The 20,667-nt window shown below is 40.6% G+C and overlaps 1 protein-coding gene across 1 annotated transcript in view; it reads left to right on the forward strand.

Annotated features, from left to right (window-relative positions):
- Gpc4 (glypican 4) overlaps nucleotides 1-20,667 on the forward strand; it is a 110,998-nt gene that overhangs the window by 51,030 nt on the left and 39,301 nt on the right. The window contains exon 2 of the mRNA XM_006996640.4: nucleotides 20,288-20,446. Coding sequence (XP_006996702.1) covers nucleotides 20,288-20,446 — 159 coding nt within the window. The remainder of the gene's footprint in view (nucleotides 1-20,287; nucleotides 20,447-20,667) is intronic.

The raw sequence follows: 20,667 nt of genomic DNA on the forward strand, positions 1-20,667 counted from the left end.
GCTCCCACCACCATTGGTCTCCTCCTCTGCCGCTCGCCTGGCTCTCGTATCTGACTCACCTATTTTCTGTGGTAGGAGCAGCTGTGGAGTGGTGGGAGCTTGAGAGGAGGCAGGAAGCCTGGAGGACCACAGCAGCGCTCATTCTTCCCTCGCAGAGGAAACAAGGAGTTTCCAAGCTTTCACTGAAAAGTCAGCATTGTGCGGCTTCTCATGAAATAAAGACTGTGTGCCATCCCAGAAGGCTGTTTTCAGGACTGCCTTCACAGAGGATGTTTGTTCCTTCCAGAAATGCTGGCAGGCTTGTAAGCTTTTCATCCCTCCTGTAGCGAGGCATTACTCTGGAGCGTTTAGTGTCTGACCCTGCTAAGAAGTAGGAAATGTTAAGGGGGCATTGTTCTCAAGAAGTGATCTCCAAATATCAGCGCTGAGTGCCATATATGACCACACACATACATCCATTTATGAAATGCCTTCTGAGATTGGGAGTGGTGATGGGTTATGCCCAAGTTTGGTCTTATGTCAAGGCCATTTAAAACTAGCCATAACTCACTCATTCTCATATAGAACGTTTGTATCGTGTCTGTGTTTTATATAGGTTCCAGATAGGGCATGTGACAATTAGTATATTGGCATTTTTAGAACATAAAAGAGTGACTCACTGTTTTCTTTCCATCCCTTCCCTTGCCAATCCACATTCTTGAAGGTCTTTGCTTCCATCGTATGGAATTTAGAGTCCCCAGTGTTTAACATCACCTTTTCCCTTTGACCTTGGGGCCTTTCCCATGTGCAAGAATGTGATTAATATAATTTATGCAGCTTCTTTTTATTTGAGAAACTGTTATTTAGGCCTTAATGTCACCCGGGCACTATTGATTTCATTCCCTGGAGCACTCGGTCCGTTTCCCAATGACCCAGGCCTGTGCTGTCCTGATGTGGGCATGTAGTTTAAGAGCCGGCTCAGTCTTCTCAAGCACTGTTCTCTTGTTCTGTTCCTGCATGTTTAGGTTCTCCATCCACCATGGCCAAGTTGCCTCAAGAGAAATTCATTTAGCAGATGTGAAGTGTGTTCAGCAGATTTTTCTCTACCCACTTGGGAAATTTTGTGTTTGAAGAGATAATTTGGACCCATCCAGAGAAATAAACCTTATTTTCATGTTCACTTAACTCCTCGTCTAACTCTTTGAGCATTAATATTTTTTTTTTGTTAATATGAACAGTAAAGCCATTTGCTGTACCTAGGAAGGAGGAACAATCTTGCTCTACCAGTCAGTCCTCAAGTGTTGTGTCTCTGGCAAGTATAAAATGTATGCAGCTATACATTTTATACCTATTCCTGAGTAGGTGGAAGGATCATGAATGTCCCTCCTTGGAACAGTTCATAGATTACAAATGTGCAAGCATACCAGTTTTCCTTACAAAATCCTCCCATATAGTTTTCTCCAAACATATCTAGAACTTTCATGCAACCCTTAGAAGTTGCAGCCTGTATCATGTGTTGATCTTAGGCTTGTGGCTTTAAAATTATGTCTTGGAGGCAGGATTGCTCAGTGGTTAAAGTCCTTTACCACCAAGCCTGATGACCTGAATTTGATTCCTAGGACCCACATGGTAGAAGCAGAGAACCTGCCCTTTCAAATTTTTCTCTGACCTCCAAGGGCATTTGTGTCCACACATAGTAAATAAATATAATTATAATAAATAAATAAAGCGTTGCCTTATGGGGGTGAAGAGATGTTTCAGTCAGTAAGGGCACTTGCTGCCAAGCCTGACCATGTGAGTTCAATCCTGGGAACCTGTATGTTAAAAGAGAGAACCAGTTCCAGCAAAATAGATGTTCTCTGACTCACATGGACAATGGGGCATGCATGCACGTGAACGTGAATATGCACACACATAAAAGAAACAAATACATTGAAAAGAGTGGTGTCTTAGCAGCATGGAGATGTTTTCCTGTGATGCTGGTACTTGGGAGGTGGGTCCAGGATGGTCAGGATTGGGTGAGACCTGTCTCACCTTTGAAAAACAAGCTGGACAGCGGTGGTGCAGTCCTTTAATCCCAGCCTCAGGAGGCAGAGGCAGGTGCAGCTATGTGGGTTCGAGGCCAGCTTGGTTGACAGAAGCTCCAGGACAGCCAGGGTGGTTGCATAGAGAAACTCTGTCTCGAAAAATCAAACAACAACAACAACAACAACAACAACAAAATTACACCAAAAAATACGCCAAAACCAAAAACCCCAAACCAGAAACTCTTTGCACCTTTCCTAGGGATATAGGGATATAGGCTCAGTGCTAGAGCACCAAGAAAGCTTGTGTCAAGCCCTGAGTTGATCTCCAGTGCTATTAAAATTAAGTAGAAATTTAAACTCTTTTTCTTTCTCTGAAAAAAAAAATGCTTTATGTAAGCTTTTTTTTATTCCAGAAAATTACCCTTTATGTATCAAATTGTCTTTCAAAATGTCTTAAACATTTTCCATTAAAATGTTTCTAAAGTATTTGTTCTCCCACCTTATTAAAAAGATAGAAAGCACAATCTGTTAAAGAAGACTTGAGGTCATCATTATGAAAATCAGCTAACAAATGCTGTTGTAGTGCAGTAATGGCCTTAGGGCTCTTTGAAGTATGAGGAACTATGTGCCCCTAAGCTAAGTGGCCCCAGCCTGTTCTGCTGCTGTCGCTTCTGCCTTCCTTTTCAGCTGTCACTTCTGCTGTCATTGATTTGGGTCCACTCTTTGTCCCTTTTAAACCCAGGGCAGAACTGAATGGCTAGAAATCAGATGGCAGAGTTGGTTAAATATGCAACTGGAGTATTTGTGTGCAAAATAAAAAGCTGTGTCCCAGAGGGTGGCTTCAGTCTTCTACAGTAAATTTCACAGGCAGGCTGAATGTTTCTTTGGTCCCTTTTCCTCTGGGAGGGGTGGTTTTTTTGGGGGGGGTGAGACCAAGGCTTGCTTTGTGTGTTGGTTCGATGCTAAGTGAGTCATGGATGTAGTTCCTGGGTTGCTTTTGAAGTATCTTTAACATTGCAGGAGAGGAGGTGAAGAACACCTTACTTAATCAAGAGTTCATATTATTATTTTCCCATAGTGAGCCTTAGTTTCTCACTGTGTGCCCTTTCGAGCTTCTTTAAAGGAAATCAGCCCTGGCCTGGTCTTGTTCTTGAACCTCTGACTTTTCCTTATCTTGTTTTTGTTGTATGCTTTAAGGAAGACAATACACAGCAACCTGTGCCAGGGCCTCCTATTGTGTGCTTAGCATCCTTCATCAGCTGTCCTTAATCTGTATCCTCTCCCTGCTCCACCCGTTCCAATGGCTCAGGGTTGTTAAGTGAGCATGAGTTGTCTCCTTTGGATTCCCTAAGCTTTCGTTTTGCAAGTGTGCAGTGATTACAACTTTCTTGTAAAGTTCACCAGCCTGCTTGATATGGAAATGAGTCCTACTGGTTTCTACTTCCCAGGATCCCTTCTGGAACCCTTCTTATGAATAGGAATCACATTGACAAGCACCAGTCTCTTGGGCATAGTAGCAGTTTGTAAAGACAGCCTACACATGTTGGCCAAAACAATTTCACCCTTGAGTTACCTCAAAACTGGCTGGTGGATACCATCTGGTCCTGGTGATTTATCAACTCCTGGTTGGGTAACTCGATGCAGAACATCGTGTTTACCACTGTTTGATCCGGTACCTCTGACCTGCTCAGTTCAGTGTTCTAGTTGGAGATTTTGAATCTCCTTACAAGACAAAGAAATCATTCAATCTCTTGACCATCTCCTTTCTAGACTCATGACTGGGATGAAGTGATTCCTCTAAGTGGCTTCCTCCCTTTGATGAGGGAGGGGTGGCAGACAGAGACAGAGAGACACACAGAGAGACATCAGATGCATATTATATTGGCTTTGGAATCTCTGTAGAAGTTGCTCCTGTCTAGTTTTGATTTTGTGTTTGGCCTGTTAGGCCTTCTGAGGATTTTTTATATCTGAAGTGGCTTTTTATTTAAAAATACCATAACTGCTTCTGTCTTTTTCTAAAAGAGAATTTTAACATTTATTTATTTATTGTGTGTGTGTGTGTGTGTGTGTGTGTGTGTGTGTGTGTGTGTGTCCACACCCATATTGAGGTCAAAGGATAGCTTGCTGGCATAGGTTCTCTTTCTACCATGTGGGTCTCAGACAGTTAACTCAAGTTGTCAGGCTTGGCAGCAAATACCTTTATCTGAGCCACATCCTTGGCCTGTCTTCTGCTTTTTAAACACATTTAAAGTCCTTTTCTCTTTGCAGCTTATTCCCTCAAAACCTATACACTTGAGAACCTTTAAATTCAAGGCCTTGCATGTGCATCCCCACTCCATTATTTTTTTTTGAAGACTTATTTTTATTATTTTTAAATTATGTGTAAATGTGTGTAGAGTGGGTTGTGTGCACATGGGAATCCCGAAGAGGGTGTAGATTCCCCTGGGGATTATACTTTGCTCCTGTTATATTATTGAATTTAACAATGCTGTAATCATCATTATACACTTGTTTATCCAGTTTCTTGGTGCCCTAAATCCTATAAACTGAGATCAAGGCCAGGGTATTGCTGAGGCCACCTGCCCTTGTATACACCTATAAATGGGAGAGGGTAATGGAAGGGAAATCTGTAGTCCCAGTCTAAAACCAGAAGAAAACCTACTGGACAGAGACATTAAGAGGAAAAGAGACTATAAGGAAGTGATCAGGGGATAAGCTGACAGATGCTCTGAGGTCCATAAACTCTCATCAGCAACATCAAAACAACAACAACAACAAAAACAACAACAAAAGGCGGCTAAACAAAAGTGCTTAAATGCTTCCCAATTGTGCAGAGAGCTGCCATTTCCCTCTTTGTTCTGCCTTCCTTTGATGTGATGAGGAACAAACTCCCTTCATCTAAGGGGGGGGTATTTATTTATATTTTTAGTTTTTATCTGGCATACATTTATCCTTAATAGACAGTCTGAATTTCTGAATGACCTGCTTTTTTACTTCATAGAACGGAGTGTTCTTTCAACAAAATGATTGCTATTAGGAGGAAACTGATCATTTGTCAGGACAGAGCAAGAGAAACATTTTTTTGCATGCAAATTTTAAAAGACCATGTGCATATTTAAATAAAATAAGAGGAGTATCCTTTTTCATTCTCTTTAATTTTATTTATGAGTAAGAATATGCTAGGATGCAAATGAAAAGTATGTAGAAATACTTGGATATTGACACAAAGTTTATTCCCTAATATATTAGGTCAGACTATGAAATTGCCACTATGAGTTGACTTTGTTGTTTGTTTTTTCAAGTCAGGATTTCTCTATGTAGCTGCCCTAGCTGTCTTGAAACTGGTTTTGTAGACTAGGCTGGCCTCGAACTCACAGAGACCCACCTGCCTCTGTCTCCTGAGTGTTGGGATTAAAGACCACTGCCCAGCATGAGTTGACTTTTAATGCTTTCTCATTTAATCTTAAACTTTATAACAGTCTGTTTTAAAACTAAAGATTCTATAGCATGTAGTCCCAAAACAGTATTACAGGGGCAGTTTTGTTTTTTGATAGAGTGAAATTATTGGTCAGCCTGTCATTATTAAAAATAATGGACTGGAGAGGTAGCTCAGTGGTTAGAAGTGTGTTTTGCTCTTGTGGAGGACCCATATTCAATGCCAGCACCCACATCAGGCAGCTCATAACTGCCTGTAACTCCAGCTCCAGGGGTATTTGACATCTCTGGCCTCTGGGAAATACACACACACACTTAAAAGTAGTAAAAACAAATGTTTAAAAATAAATGCTTTTAAGGCTACTTAATATTAAAATGAAAATACACTTTTAATCAATAAAATTAAGAACCCAGAAGCATAAAAGCAGAAGCCTATAGAATCTTTTAATATTGCTGTTCATAATAATAACTGTTGTTTTCTTAGAGTACTAAAGGGTAGTAGCAGGGCTTTGTGCCTGCTTGGTAGTTCATCTGTCCTGGGGCTACAGCAGCTCATAGATACTGTTGACTGAGACACTGTAATCCTTCAGTGCTCCAACTCTCCATAAGTAGGCTGGTCTTCTCCCAAAGTCATAAGCAACAGAATCAAGTTTACTCTCAAGCCTTTATGCTTCTCACAAAACATGGCATCTTCTGGTTTAAAGAATATAATCACAGAAGTGGCTTTTTTTTTTTCACTTCTTTCTAACATATGCACTATATGTCGTTAGTTACCTTCTTAAGTTCCTTTTCCTGGACTACTGATATGTTAATGTGGGTCATGAGATAACTGGCGAGTAAGGGTCTGAGTTCAATCTCCAGAGTCCACAGGGTGGAAGGAGAGAACCAACACCCTCAAGTTGTCCTCTGACCACTGAAGGCGTGCTTTGGCATGCTCACACCCATATACATATGCACACAGCCATTAAATAAATAAATAATACATGTAAAATGTTAGCATATGCGTTAGAAGACTGTCACCTAGTAAGCAAAAATGCATTCTGTTTCCCTTCTGGGGATAGAACTCAGGGCCACACATATGCTAAGCATGTATTCTGTTCCTGCTTTGCCTTGTTCTGGGCTCATTATAAAGATTTTTTTTTCACCTTTTTTTTGAGACAGGGTCTTTATATAGTCTTGGCTGTCTTGGAACTCTTTGTAGACCAGGCTGGCTTCGAACTCACAGAGATCCACTGCCTCTTCCTGGGATCAAAGGCGTGCGCCACTGCACTTTTTTTGTTGTTGTTATGTTCCTCACTGTTGTGGCAAAAATACTTACCAAGCCTCTTAAGGAAGGGATTATTTGGCCAACGGTTTGGCAGTAGCCATCGTGGAGGGAAAGGCATTACAGCAGGAGCATGAAGGTAGCTGGTCACATTGCATCCATCCGTAGTCAGGGAGCCGAGAAGGAAAATGAGATGAGTGCTAGCCCTCAGCTTGCATTCTCATTTGTATTCGATCTGAGACCTCAGCCCCTGGGATGGTGCCACCTGTATCTCCTTCTTCTTTAACCTTTCTGGAAATTCTCATGGGCATACCCACAAGTATGTTTCCATGGTGATTATAAATTTAGTCAAGCTGGCAATGAAGATTAGGCATCATAGATGTGAAATAATTTATTATATTTGTAGCCAAAAACTACGGAGTTGGGCTGGAGAGATGGCTCAGAGGTTAAGAACACCGACTGCTCTTCCAGAGGTCCGGAGTTCAATTCCCAGCACCCACATGGTGGCTCACAACCATCTGTAATGAGATCATGTGCCCTCTTCGGTATACAAAATAAATAAATCTTAAAAAAAATTATGGAGTCACCAAGATTCATAGCATAATAATGAAACAATGAAATCTTACAAGACTCTACCCTTTATCTTACCGACAGACAGGTCATTCAGCTAAGTGGAAACTCAGACTTTGTGCTTCCAAGCAGCTTTCCTGGTCTCTATATGCATATATATCAAGATTGAACGATAGTTCATTTCTTTGTGTGTGTGTGCCTGTTGATATTTATACGTGTGTGGAGGCCAGAGGTCAATGCCATGTATCTTCCTTTATTATGCTCTACCTTATAATTTTCTTCGAAACAAGGGGCTCTCATTGAACCTGGAACTCAATAATTCAGCAAAACTACCTGGCCAGAAAGCCCTAGGCGTCTTACTGTCTCCACCCTTCTAGCCCCAGGGTTATAAATACACAGATGCTAGGGATACTCGTGCAGCAAGCACTTGATGGACTGAGCTCACTCCCTAGCCACCGAAGTAATGGTTCATTTCTAAGCTCATCTGTTTACATGGCTGTACTATTAAGCCAGTAGAGTATTTGTCAAAGTCCATCTGCTCACCAATTTTCATTGTTATAATGAAATCTCTGAGGCAGACTAGCTTTATAAAGGAAAGAAGGTTCTGGAGATTGATGTCATGGTGCTGATCTCAGCTTGCCTCTGCCCAAGACCTCTTGCAGATGGTGTCACAGAATGAGGAGCTTGTGTAGGAGGAAGAACTTGTTTCACACACACACACAGGAAGTCAGAAAGGCTGGGCTTCCACTAGGCTCCTCTTCTTACAGGTCCACCTCAACTGTGCCACAGTAGCAAGCAAGTCTCTAACATCTGAGCCCTGTGAGACAACCTCAAACCATTTTTAGACCATAACAGCTAATTGATATTTGTAGTGGTTATGTTCATTGTCATATATTTAGAACCAAAAGCATAAACATGTTTTCCATATAGTGTAGTTGAACTTATTCTGTTTTGTGCAATCAATTTGCAAAAATTAAGGCTTATAATACTGGACATGTATAGTTTGGTCTTAGCTTTTGAAATGGTCTTTACTGTCCTACATTGAAACTGAGTAAATTGGATATAGCAAATCTATATGATACTGCAGCACTGCTTATAATTTAGGATTGTGCTGTTTGACTCAGTATTTGAACACAAGGTCAGATGGATTCAAATGTGACATGGGAAAGTTTATCCTGTTCTTTTATATTTCTAGTTAGTCTTTCTTTTAAAACTATACTGCAGTGTTTGCACATTCAAGCAGATAATTACAGCATTGACAAGTATTAGCATTAAGACAAGGCCAGTGTTTAGTTCAGTTGTTATTTATTCTCATCCTTGAAGGCAGATTCTAAAAATTATTCCTCCTTGGTTACCATGGGATCAGAGGAACTACACAGAGGAGGTCACTTTATTTTTGATTTTCCTTTGAAGTACTTTTAAGTATACTCTTAAAATATATCTTGAATGACACACCATTATTCATTTCCACATAGGATAAAACATATTCAAGGAGAGGAAGCAAAAACAAGTATATCAAATGACTTATTCTTTTCTGGCAGAAGGTCCTGGTACAAAAGTCGGTCCTTGAATTTTCCGAATGAGGCTGTATTTATTGCCCTTCTCTAAGAAGGGTCATTTTAATAATTTTTGCTATCACATCAAAGACTCTTCATGATAATTATATTCAATAATTGCAGTAGTTATGCTGTGTGCCATCTGCAGGCTCTGTGTAATGGAAACTAGGGAGAAAAACAGATCTCTGTGCTTAGTGGGAGTTACCATGGAACCCAAGGCTTTGGTGCCAGGTCATCATTTGCATCGGATTGAGGGGACTTACCCATTGTTGGGTAGTACTGCATCATGTACTTTCCTTTTCTTTTTTCTCTCCTTTGGTACATTTCAGCCATTTCTTTCTCTCTCACTTCTGTCTCTTAGTTGCTGTAGTACTGAATCACCCACCCTCTGTGATCATGGCCCATCCTAAATTGACAAAAGGCCAGCCACATTCTGGGAGTGGTAGGTAATTGGAATGTTTTTTGGGTCCAAATGATGATGACAGTAATTGCTTTATGGATTAATAGTTGGCACATGACCTTCAATTTATGTCAGCCTAGTCGGTAGCTTTGAGTATTGCTACCATCACACACTCAACCAGTTGTTCCAAGCCAAAGAAAATGGACTGATAGTCTGAATATGTGAGCAGCAGGTTTCAAGGTTGTCTGTTGGTCAGATTTCTCAAATGCCTTTGTCTCCACTCGATCCTGTTCTACAGCGACTCCGGTTTCAGCTTTTCTCTCTTCATGCCTGCCCAAAGCAGGCATGGGAACATGTAGTCCTCCATTCTTGGTTATCTGACAGTCCTAGAGTAAAGAGAGCAAGGCCATTTCCAGTGTGCTGTCTATATATCTGCACTGGTTCCATGGTGTTGTAGTGACTGAGCAGCCCCAGTCTGGTGTGTGTGTGTGTGTGTGTGTATTTGAACATTGCCAGAAACTGAACAGCTCTGTAGAGACTTGCAGGTATAGTAAATGAGTGTTTGTCTTTCTTCTCTATAATTTCTGTTTTGTTAGAAAATTATTATTATTATGACGATGATGATGATGATGATGATGATGATGATGCTAGGTGTGGAACCCAAGCCCCCCCCACACACACACAAAGTGCCCTAACACTAAACTACATCCCTAGCTGATGTGAATTCAGTTTTCCATGTCATGAGTAAGTAAACACATTAAGACCTTGATTTAGTACTCAAGGTCTCCCTTTACATATTCCTTTTCATTTTCTTGAGACAGGATCTCACCATGCAACCCTGGCTGGCCTGGAACTCACTATGTAGACCAAGCTGGCCTAAAATTCAACTGCGATAGGCCTGCCTCTGCCTCTCAAGTGCTGGAATTAAACATGTGCACCATGTCTATCTATTTTTGTTTGCATGGGACTTAGGAAACTGAGAAAAATGGTAGGTGGCCGCCATTATCTCCTTGCAGATGAATTGGATACTACATACCTTGCATTTGTCTTAAAATATCCTTTTATTGGAGTGTTAAAGATCTTAGGAAAAAACAAGGATCATTTCTGGTAGGTTAGAGAGGGTATTGTAAGCAAGTTACATTACAAACAGAAGGTGGACATATTCGTGTCTTTTCTGCTGTGTCAACATTGATTGAATAATAAGTGCACAAATTATATCAATTTCATTGGCTTTACTACACTCAATAGTCCTAGTTTCCAAATTTCATTTGCTACTCATGGATATAGGCAATCTTAATAAATCAGATCACATATTGCACATCACACAATTATGTATGATGTAAATAATATATCAACATACATGTTCCAGAAAAGGTGAAAGTGACAACAGGTTTCAAGGGACAGGGTGGCTGTACTGAAGGTAGAGGCAGAGAGCTGATACACATGCTCTCCAGTGTACAGAGCTAGCAGATGCAGACCCAAGGGTCAGGCAGTTTCAAGTGTTAGTTTACTTTGTTCTGACTTGGTTTTAGTTAATGTTGGAGACAGGGTCCCATGTAGCCAGTCTAGCTGCTAACTCTATGTAGTTGAAACTGGCCTAAATTCTTGGTCATCTCTCTTCTGGACACTGGTATTATTTATAGGTGTATGCTGTGGGATGTTCTGTATATCCTGTGGGAGCCCTTCTTGGGTTCTTTGTGGCGTTACCCAGCAGGTCCGCATAGAGGATGATTAGGACCATGGGCCTGAGTGCAGGTGTCTGAGATGGTCTGCACTTGGCTGTGCTGGGGGATGGTCTGTATGTCAAGTTGTTCTGATTGATCAATAAATAAAACCTGATCGGCTGTGGCTAGGCAGGAAGGATAGGCGGGACTAACAGAGAGGAGAAATAAAAGGACAGGAAGGCAGAAGGACTGACTGCCAGATGCCGCCATGACCAGCAGCATGTGAAGATGCCGGTAAGCCACCAGCCACGTGGCAAGGTATAGGTTTATGGAAATGGACTAATTTAAGCTATAAGCACAGTTAGCAAGAAGCCTGCCACGGCCATACAGTTTGTAAGCAATATAAGTCTCTGTGTTTACTTGGTTGGGTCTGAGCGGCTGTGGGACTGGCGGGTGACAAAGATTTGTGCTGACTGTGGGCAAGGCAGAAAAACTCTAGCAACAGGTGTATACTACCACATCTGGATTTCAAAGTTTCAGTTCTAAGTGGGTTTTATGTCACGGAGAGAGAAACTGTACTTGAGTTACATGTAACCTGAGAACAGAAATGGAGGTGCTTGTGTGCCAACTTTCCTAGGGTAGGTTCATGACAAATGATCAGGTAATGGGACACTGTGCCCAGGTCTCAGTAGCTCAGGCCATAGTCTTGGAATGCTCCTACTTGTATAGTCCTAGGTCAGGGGACTAGTACATCATATATCTGGTGTGATTGACAAGCCCATGTCTCTGGTGTTTCTGATAAAATTATTTAATATTCACAGATTTATTCATTGCATCAGTAAATTATTTACTTAATGTTTCATGGTACACTGACAAGTGATGGTTGTTAACTTACATCAGCAAGGTGTAGAGCCATTTTACCTTGGCCATTATACTTTAAGTGGAGTAACTGGGGTCAAGGCTGTTGGTTTACAAAATGGAGTAACTCAAGGCTAGGCATAGGCTGAAAGCTGTTGCTCTGGACAGCATGGAGTAACCTAGAACATGGTATTCTGTCTCCCTCAGAGAGATTGGGTGGCAGTCAGCCTTCTTTGAGGAGGGAAGGCCTATCTGCTGTGTTTTGCTTTTACTGAGGTCATATGTAATTGCACAGGAGATCCATATGGGTGCCAAGAAAGACCAAGTCAGTAACGACCAGACTTCCCTGATGTGAATCTCCTTGACACTTTCAGGCTAGTCCTATCACCTGTCAGAAATGGACCTACCGAGGCTGTAGTCTGGTATGATTGATAAGCCCATGTCTCTGATGTTTCTGCAGCCATGACTCATAGCATGGAGATGACAGTTGAGATACACTATTGAGTAACAAAGAAAAAAAGTCCTAGCCAAGGGTGTTTCCTCTTTGGGGCTCTTTGTGTTTGTAGTTGAGGCTGTAAGAGATGTGAGTCAGTGTTTGTGTTGTCTTTCACTCATCCTCCATGCAAGAATATCTTGGAGATTGGGATGGAGGTAGAAGAAGATGGAGGGAGAAGAAGAAAAAATTGATAAGAAAAACAGAATTGGAGAAAGTTGTGAGAAGCTTGTAACAGGCACTTGTAACAAACATCCTTAGAATCTTTGTATGTATACTTCTTAAAGGATTTCAAGATCACATGAAGGTCTTTCAGAACACTGTATGGTCCTGAAATCCATAGATGAATTTGGAATTGTATTTCCCCAGACATTCTGTTCAATGAATACAGTAAAAGTCATCAATTGGGATTTGAGAGAGCTATTCAGTCAGTGCCAACAAGGTATGTTGTACCTGTTTCAGAGAAGCAGTGTCAGAAAAGGCCTTTCTTTACTTGCCCCTAGTTATCCCTCTGGACCCCCAACATGTTTCCTTGATCCATTTAGTAACATTGTTGAGACCCTATCTATTATGTCTGGGAATTATTGGGGAGCTATGGTGAAATTCTAGTGTTGTTCTTTCCTATTGTCCTGGGTGTTGATTATTGTTCCTAGCATTGAATCCTAGAGGTAGTGGTTGGAAATGTGCAAAGTAGGTGAGGTTGACTCAACTGGGAATAAAGTATTTGGCATTCAAGAAATGCAAGAATCTGAAGCTGATGTAGTAGTACACATCTGTTATTCCAGAGCCTCTGAGGCGAGAGCTGAAGTGGACATAAAAGAATTCCAGCAAACAATAAACATCAGACACACACACACACACACACACACACACACACACACACACACACACACACACACACACACACACCAAAAACTGCATGAGGGTGGTCTAGATGCTCAGGTAACACAATGCCAGCAAAATACCCCAAATAGGTCAATGAGTGTGCATTGCATTCACTCTGGTTTGGCATAGGTCACTTTGTAAATCCTTGGTGCTGTTCAAATGGGGATCTAAGATCCTTAGATAATATCTTAAGTTCATAATGAACTTGTCATTTAAGAAGTAATAAGCAGCTTGTTTGGTTTCTATCTGGAATAAAATTTAAAGCTGTTGTAAACTCACCAAAATGAAGGGTGGACTTTTTAAGTAACAGCACTATCTCTCCCAACTATGCACACATAAAAGTTATTCTTAGTGAAATATAATAAAGCTGATTGTAGAAATGTGTGTGTTTCTTATTGGCCTTCTCTCTTGAACCTTGCAGGATTAGTAGACCTAAAAATAATTGGCAGTCTTAAGCCTTCCAGAGCTGTATTTTGGCAAGGTTTTTGCAAAATGCTAACTAGCTGTGTTTCTTCTACTGATTGGTAGGTGATCTCAAATCATACATCTGCGTAATGACTGTAATTTATGTGCTTTATTATTGAGGTTTAGGTCAAATGACTTGAGGCTTTCGATGTGCATAGCACATTATATGCAGTAATTTCACTCCTTTTTGGAAGCAGGGAGGATGGATTAATGTATACGGTCCCCCACCTCCTGGGATTATTAAAAACCCGTGAGATTTGCTTTCTTTGTTTCCATGAAGCAGACCATTGTGTGTTCCTCCCGGGGTTCTTAGGTGGCCTGGAAGGACTGAAGTTGTAGAGCAACCTGTATTTTAGCTTTGTAGCTACGTGAGTTCCCATCTAGGAAGTGAACTGAAACTATTTTGGTAATGCCGTAGACCAACAGCAAGGAATTGTTTTATGTTCACAACAAATAAAAATTAGAAAAAGGGTAAGGTAGCAATTGAAAGATTAAGAAAATTACCCCAGCAAATAATAGCTTAATGTAGCTTCCTAATATTAGAATTACATCAAGTGTTGGGGTTTTTAAAAGCATTTTGAAAGTCATCATCATGGTGCCTCTTGCTCCCCCTCTGCTACATGTATTTATCTTTTGTCCTTTTAAAGCCAGCGTTTACTTCTTTTAATTTAACTTTTCATTTTAGCAGATAGCACAGAGATTTTTTTAGATATCCTATTTCCATGTCTCTATTATTAATACCTGTCCATGGTGTAGTTAGTACATTTGTCCCAACTCATGGGCCGGTATTAATGCATTACTGTTGATTCAGACCTATACTTCGTTCACACATGTGTAGTGTCCAGTGCCTTTTAATATGTTGGCAGTTGTACCCCTTTCACTGGAATCAGTTGTAATCACTCTAGAAAGAAACTACACACCTTTTAACCCATCGATCCTACTTTCCACTCACCCCCAGCTCCCTTCTTAAATAACTGCTAATGTACTTTCTGTCTCTAGATTTGCTGATGTTAAACATTTCTTACAAATGGAATCATGCAGCATAGACTTTTTGACAAACTTCTTTTACTTAGCAGTGTTTTATGCCTCAGCCAGATTGTAATATATATCCAAATTTTACTTATTCTTATGATTGGGTAACATTCTTTTATACACATAGACCATATTGTGTTGATCCATCCCTCTGTTCATGAAAATTTTGTTATTACCAGTGGTGCTGCTTTGAATATCCACGTACAATTTGTGTTTTTCTTAGATTTTTTCCCCTAGTGTCAGTACAGAATCCCATCTAGGATATTACATTGTTATTGTATGGTGTTTCCTTAAGCTCTTTTTTTTTTTTTGCTATAAATGGGATCTATAGCTCATGGGTGTTTTATACTAGGCTATATATCCAGCCCAAGACCTTGCTTTATTGCTTAAGAGTAAAAAACTTAAAACATTTTTACATTGCTGTAAAATGTGCTTTGCTTCTATCCATCACCACCAAATTCTCTTAACTCCCCTCTCATTAGTCTGTTTGTCCCTGGTAGTCCTCATTGCAGAACTTAGGTATCTTTAAAACATCTGGATTGTGCATGTAAGGGATTGGCTCTGGCTTAGTTCATTTAACATGATGATCTCCATGTCTGTTCATTTTTCTGATAATCACATAATTTGTTCTTTGTGGCTAAAGAAAAACTCCCTAGTGTCTATTAATCATACTTTCTTCATCCATTTATCTGTGAATGGACACCTAGGCTGGTGCCCTGTCTTGGCTTTTCTTTTGATGGCTTTTAAATGATTGTATTTGATTGCCGTCTTTCCAATCATGTATACACACTATTCAACTACTGGGTATGGTTTTTCCTCCACATGTCCACCTCCTGTCAAAAATATGACTTTTCACCTAGTACAAGCTGTCAAAAATATGACTGTCTAGATCTTTGGCTGATTGGGCTTTGTTGATACATGTCTGTAATCTTAGTACTTGAGAGGTGGAAACACAAGGATCAGAAGGTCAAGGTCATCCTTGGTGTCACAGTGAAGTAGAGGCCCACTTGGGCTGTATAAGAGCCCTTTCAACACCCCACCCCAACAGCAACAAAACAGGTATTTTTCATTTCTTTCGTGAAGAACCCTCTTCATATCTCATGTGAAACAGTCAATGTTTCTTTGAGAAACCACTGCAAACTTATTGCCTCTTAACATTTACAATTAACAATGTTTACAACGTTCTTCTCAATGGACCCCTCACACATTCCTTTCCCTTAGCATTCAGTTAGTGTCTCTTCTTTCCCAAGTGTGTTTGGGCAAGCACTTTGCCTACGTATAGAGAATTTGTGCCTTCGCAATCACACGGTGTGGGCCAGTCTGGATTTTCCTCCATTTAAGAACCCAACTACCATTTGCAACATGTTCTGTGAGAAGTTGAGTTATGAGCATCTGAGAATAATTGAGCATTAGCTGCACCCATTTGTGCATCAGAGCCAGTCTTTGGTAAGAGAAGTAGATGACAGATAAGCAAGAAAACATACTTCTACAGACAGTTGTCCCCAGAGTGCTGCTACAGGCTGGGAGAGGTTGCTAATGTTCAATGCCTTCTTTTTAAATCGCCAATTTCAACTGAAAAAAAAAAAAGACCAGTAAACACTCGGCAAAATTTCATAGTAACTTATTGTGATTGTCTTTGAAAACTACTGCATTGATATTAAGACCAAAGAGGAATTACATAGAGCTGGTATGATTGAACAAGTTTGGTTCTTTTGAGTGATTTGTTTTTTAAATGCTATAGAGTTAAGCTTTAAAAGCATGGTTCATTGAATCTCATTCAAGCCTCCTAGGACAGGGCTGGGGGACTTTTTTTCCCCCCTCTATTGAGGGCCACTGGCCCACAAAAGAAAAAAAAGTAATCAAGAGCCATGTACAAAAAGCAGCTTAATTTAGGTGCTTCCTTAGAAAATCATAAAGTATTCAGTTCACCTGTTTTTTTAAATGAAGAACAAAGAACTCGGAACAAGTGCTCCAAATAAAAAATCAGCCGCTCTGTTTCCTAAAACATGCCGTTAAATAAGTGGGGTGTGCTGAAGAAAGAACAATTGGCAGCGTGAAGGCAGGTGGAAAGCAGACAGCATAGTAAAGTGATGTATGTACAGATGTATATGCATCTGGAATTGGGGAAGCAGGAGATTCAGTTGGAGAAATGGGAGCCTGTGGGACAAATGACAGCTGGAGATCCTACCTCCTGTTTGTTGTTGGAGAACTGCCTGAATTCAGAAGCCTGTCCATCTATCATTCCTCCTTTTTGGGGGTGGGGGTGGGGCTAGGGGGAGCAAAAAGATGCCTTAGTAAGCTTCCTCATAGTTGTTTTGGGAATATGTATCCAATGATGATTCTTTTAGAAACTGTAATATTAGATTTATTTCCATTTATATATATATTAGTGTTTTGCCTGCATGTATGAATGTGTGCCATGTACATGCCTTAGTACCTGTGGAGGTCAGAAGAAGGTGTCAGATACCTTGGAACTGGAGTTACAGGCAGTTGTGAATCACCATGTGGGTGCTGGGAACTGGAATTTGGTCTTCTGCAGGAACAGCAAGAGCTCCTAACCAATGAGCCATTTCTCCAGTCCCCAGTGATTCTTTCTGCAAGGTATGTAGGAGAATTGCCTGGGATCTTTGTCTATGTTGTTTCTATCCAGTGCTATCTCACATTGACTGCTACCTGTCCCAAATCAGTTCTGTTGTCCCTGTGCTCAGCTCTAGTAGCCTAAAGGAGTGTGACACCGTTCTTAACTGAGAGATGTATAAGATGACCAGGTTTTAAAAGGAGTTCTCCAAAAAGAAAAGGCATTTCTCATTGGATAGAGCAAACATGTAGTCAGACTACAATTCAAGCAATATACATTCTCTGCCTTCAAGATAAGGCATTTTGCTGATTAAAGAAGAATTAGTCAGAATTCATTCTCTAGGGGATTGTTCTCAGAGCCTTACACATACCAGGTAAACACTCTACCACAGAGCCAAATCCCTGGCTACAAAATCCTCAAGTGTAGGGGCTAAAACAGTGTCTGATTAGGGGAAGGGATACAGTGAGGGGCACATTGAGAAGAACAAACTGGATACATTTCTTAACTGTAAATGGTAGGCAGGGAGTCTTCACTGGCCAAGCCCAGAGAAACTGACTGCTTCAGAGTTAGGAAGAGAGTTCTTCACAAAAGGAAACGAAGATCATCTGTTTGGTTGCTCTTTGGGGGGAAGGGGTTGAAAGGGGTCTCATACAGCCCAAGCTGGCCTCTAACTCGCTGTGTCACCAACGATGATGCTCTTCCAGACGACCTGGTGTTCAGTGCCTAACCCCTACATGGCAGCTCACAACTGTCAGCAACTCCAGTTCTATGGGATCTAATGCCTTTTTCTCCTCTGCAGGCCCCTGTCACACACATGGTACATAGGCATATGTGTAGGCCAACAACTTACACACATTAACAAGTTCAAAAAGAATAAATAACTCAATTTTATAAGCCACCTAAGGGTCTGTAAGATGGCCTGGTGAGTAAAGGTCCTACCAAGTCTCTCCCACTTAAACCCTTAGACACATGCACACCATTGAAAAAAAGGGTCTTTTATTTTGGTCTGTTTATATAGCACTCAGTAAATCAATAGATTATTCATTTTACTTGTGTCAACCTGTAAAGATGGTATAGACAACTGGACACGAAAAGTGCCTTTAATCCCAAAACTTGGGAGGCAGAGATAAGTGGATTTCTGTGAGTTTGAGGCCAGAATGGTCTATATAACATGATGACAACCAGATCATCCAGAGCTACACAGTGACCCTGTCTTAGATTGGATAGATATGGATGTTTTTTCCAAACCCCTGAGATTTTTTTTTGCCTTGAAGATTTGATATATGCACAATGGAATATTTGTAAGGAGTTGAGAAAGCTCTGGAGACCAGGCTGGCTAAGCTAAGCAGTAGGAAGATATGTTTGTCATCCCATGGCCCTCTTTTCAAACACACCATTGTCAAGTTCCCATGTCTCCAGCGGACTCATTCTTGAGATTGCATTTTGAGATGAGGTCTCACCATGTTACCCCTCTAGTAGCTGGGACAATAGGTACATGCTTTAGCATTGGGCCCAGATTCCTGAGATCTTGATTCTTTTCAGATCGTGCTTTGTTTTATATACATGGACACTAGTAGCAGAGCATTGGAAGCAAATATTGGTGAATGTGTATACAGTTTTAGCAAACCAGTAAATATTGGAGTGACTCAAGTCATCATAGTACCTGGTGTGGTTTAATTTTGAGCTTCACTGTACCTCTTTGGTCATTGTGAGGGACGAGGCATTGTTCTCTTCAAATCAACAGTTTTCGTTCTGTGACTGAGGAAGAACGAAGAGGAGGAGTCATAGAAGAACCCATCTACACTCTTACCTCTGAACTCTGGACAGGTTGTAGTTCTAAGAGCTTAGATACTTTGTGGGCTAGGTTGCTACGCAATGAGCCAGCCGTCTGACAGTTTTCTTAACTCACTACATAAAGATCACATTTATCGGAAAGCATTGGTCTCTGGGAATATGAGAACTAAGTAACTACATCACACAGAACGTGGGTATAGTTAGGTGGCAAAATAAAGTCTTAACATAGAGGATTGCCTGGGATCACTTCTTTATGATTGAGCATAGGTTCAGATGATCCAGTCTGAACCCCCATAGTTTTCCTTTGTGCTGCCAACCCCTTGAAATGTGTGGGTCTCTTTGCTTTTCCTCAGTAGAATTCATGCTTATAAATTTATATGTTGCTTTCCTACACTATAACATGGAGTTATTATTTACTGAGTTTTGGGTTGTTATCATACTTTATAAAGCAATCTCTCTCTCTCTCTCTCTCTCTCTCTCTCTCTCTCTCTCTCTCTCTCTCAATATAAACTCCCAAATCTTTAAAAAATAAATCTCTCATTTCCATGACTTACACAGAGTGTGTCACACAGAATCATAAGGAATTTATGAGAGAAGTTTGTGTTCCTACCAATCGATGCTGTTCTTATTGCCCCACACTGACTTCTGTGGTTAAACCATCTTCTTAATTACAAAATTCTTCTGTTTTTGTTTTTTTTGGGGGGGTGGTGGTGGTGGTGGTGTTAGCTTTATTATTTTAGTTTATTTTAATGTGGTTGATAAGTGGATTAAATATATTAGATATTAAAATGAAAATTTTAATATGACATATCACAGCTTCCATTTTGAATGCCAATTTTAACTGTATATAAGTTCATTAAGTTGTGTAGAGGTTAAGCCTGGTTAATTTTGGTGTGCGATGTTTTATTTATTTGCAAGCTTTTTTTGTTTTGATTTTGTTTTTTGAAGACAAGGTTTCTCTGTGTAGCCCTGGATGTCCTGGAACTCACTTTGTAGACCAGCCTGGCCTCGAACTCACAAAGTGCTGGGATTAAAGGTATATGTTGCACACCTGGCTGCAAGCTTTTTTTTTTTTTAAATAATGAAGTTCTATTTCAAAGCAACAACAAAACCGACACACGAGAATAGAGTTTCATGTGCCGTGAAACCTTTCAGATCTGTGCAATGTTTGAGCTTCTCCAAAGATCCCCCCTGGCTAAAATGAAGAGGAATGTGCATCTGAAATCAAGCCCTTGTCTCTTGGATATGAGGGCTACTGGTGATACAGACTGTCTTTTTACCTTCCAGGTGACCATTTGAAGATCTGTCCCCAGGGCTATACCTGCTGTTCTCAAGAGATGGAAGAGAAGTACAGCCTGCAAAGTAAAGACGATTTCAGAAGTGTGGTCAGTGAACAGTGCAATCATTTGCAAGCCATCTTTGCATCCCGTTACAAGAAGTTTGATGGTATGTGATCTCAATTGCATGTAAGAGGTGACAGCTGTTCTGTGTGATCGATTCTCAGATGTCTTCAGTTCTCTCCCAAGATGTGGTGGTTGGTATGGTTGAAGGAGGCTTCCAGCGGCAAGTTAAGCAGCTTGCACTGGCATCTGTATACTAGGCATTATGGAAATATGGTCAAAGGGAGTTAAAAATAGATGAGGTTAATTTAAATGCTTTCCTTTTCT

Source organism: Peromyscus maniculatus, chromosome X (genome assembly GCF_049852395.1).
Source record: "Peromyscus maniculatus bairdii isolate BWxNUB_F1_BW_parent chromosome X, HU_Pman_BW_mat_3.1, whole genome shotgun sequence".
In the NCBI taxonomy this organism is placed as follows: domain Eukaryota; kingdom Metazoa; phylum Chordata; class Mammalia; order Rodentia; family Cricetidae; genus Peromyscus; species Peromyscus maniculatus.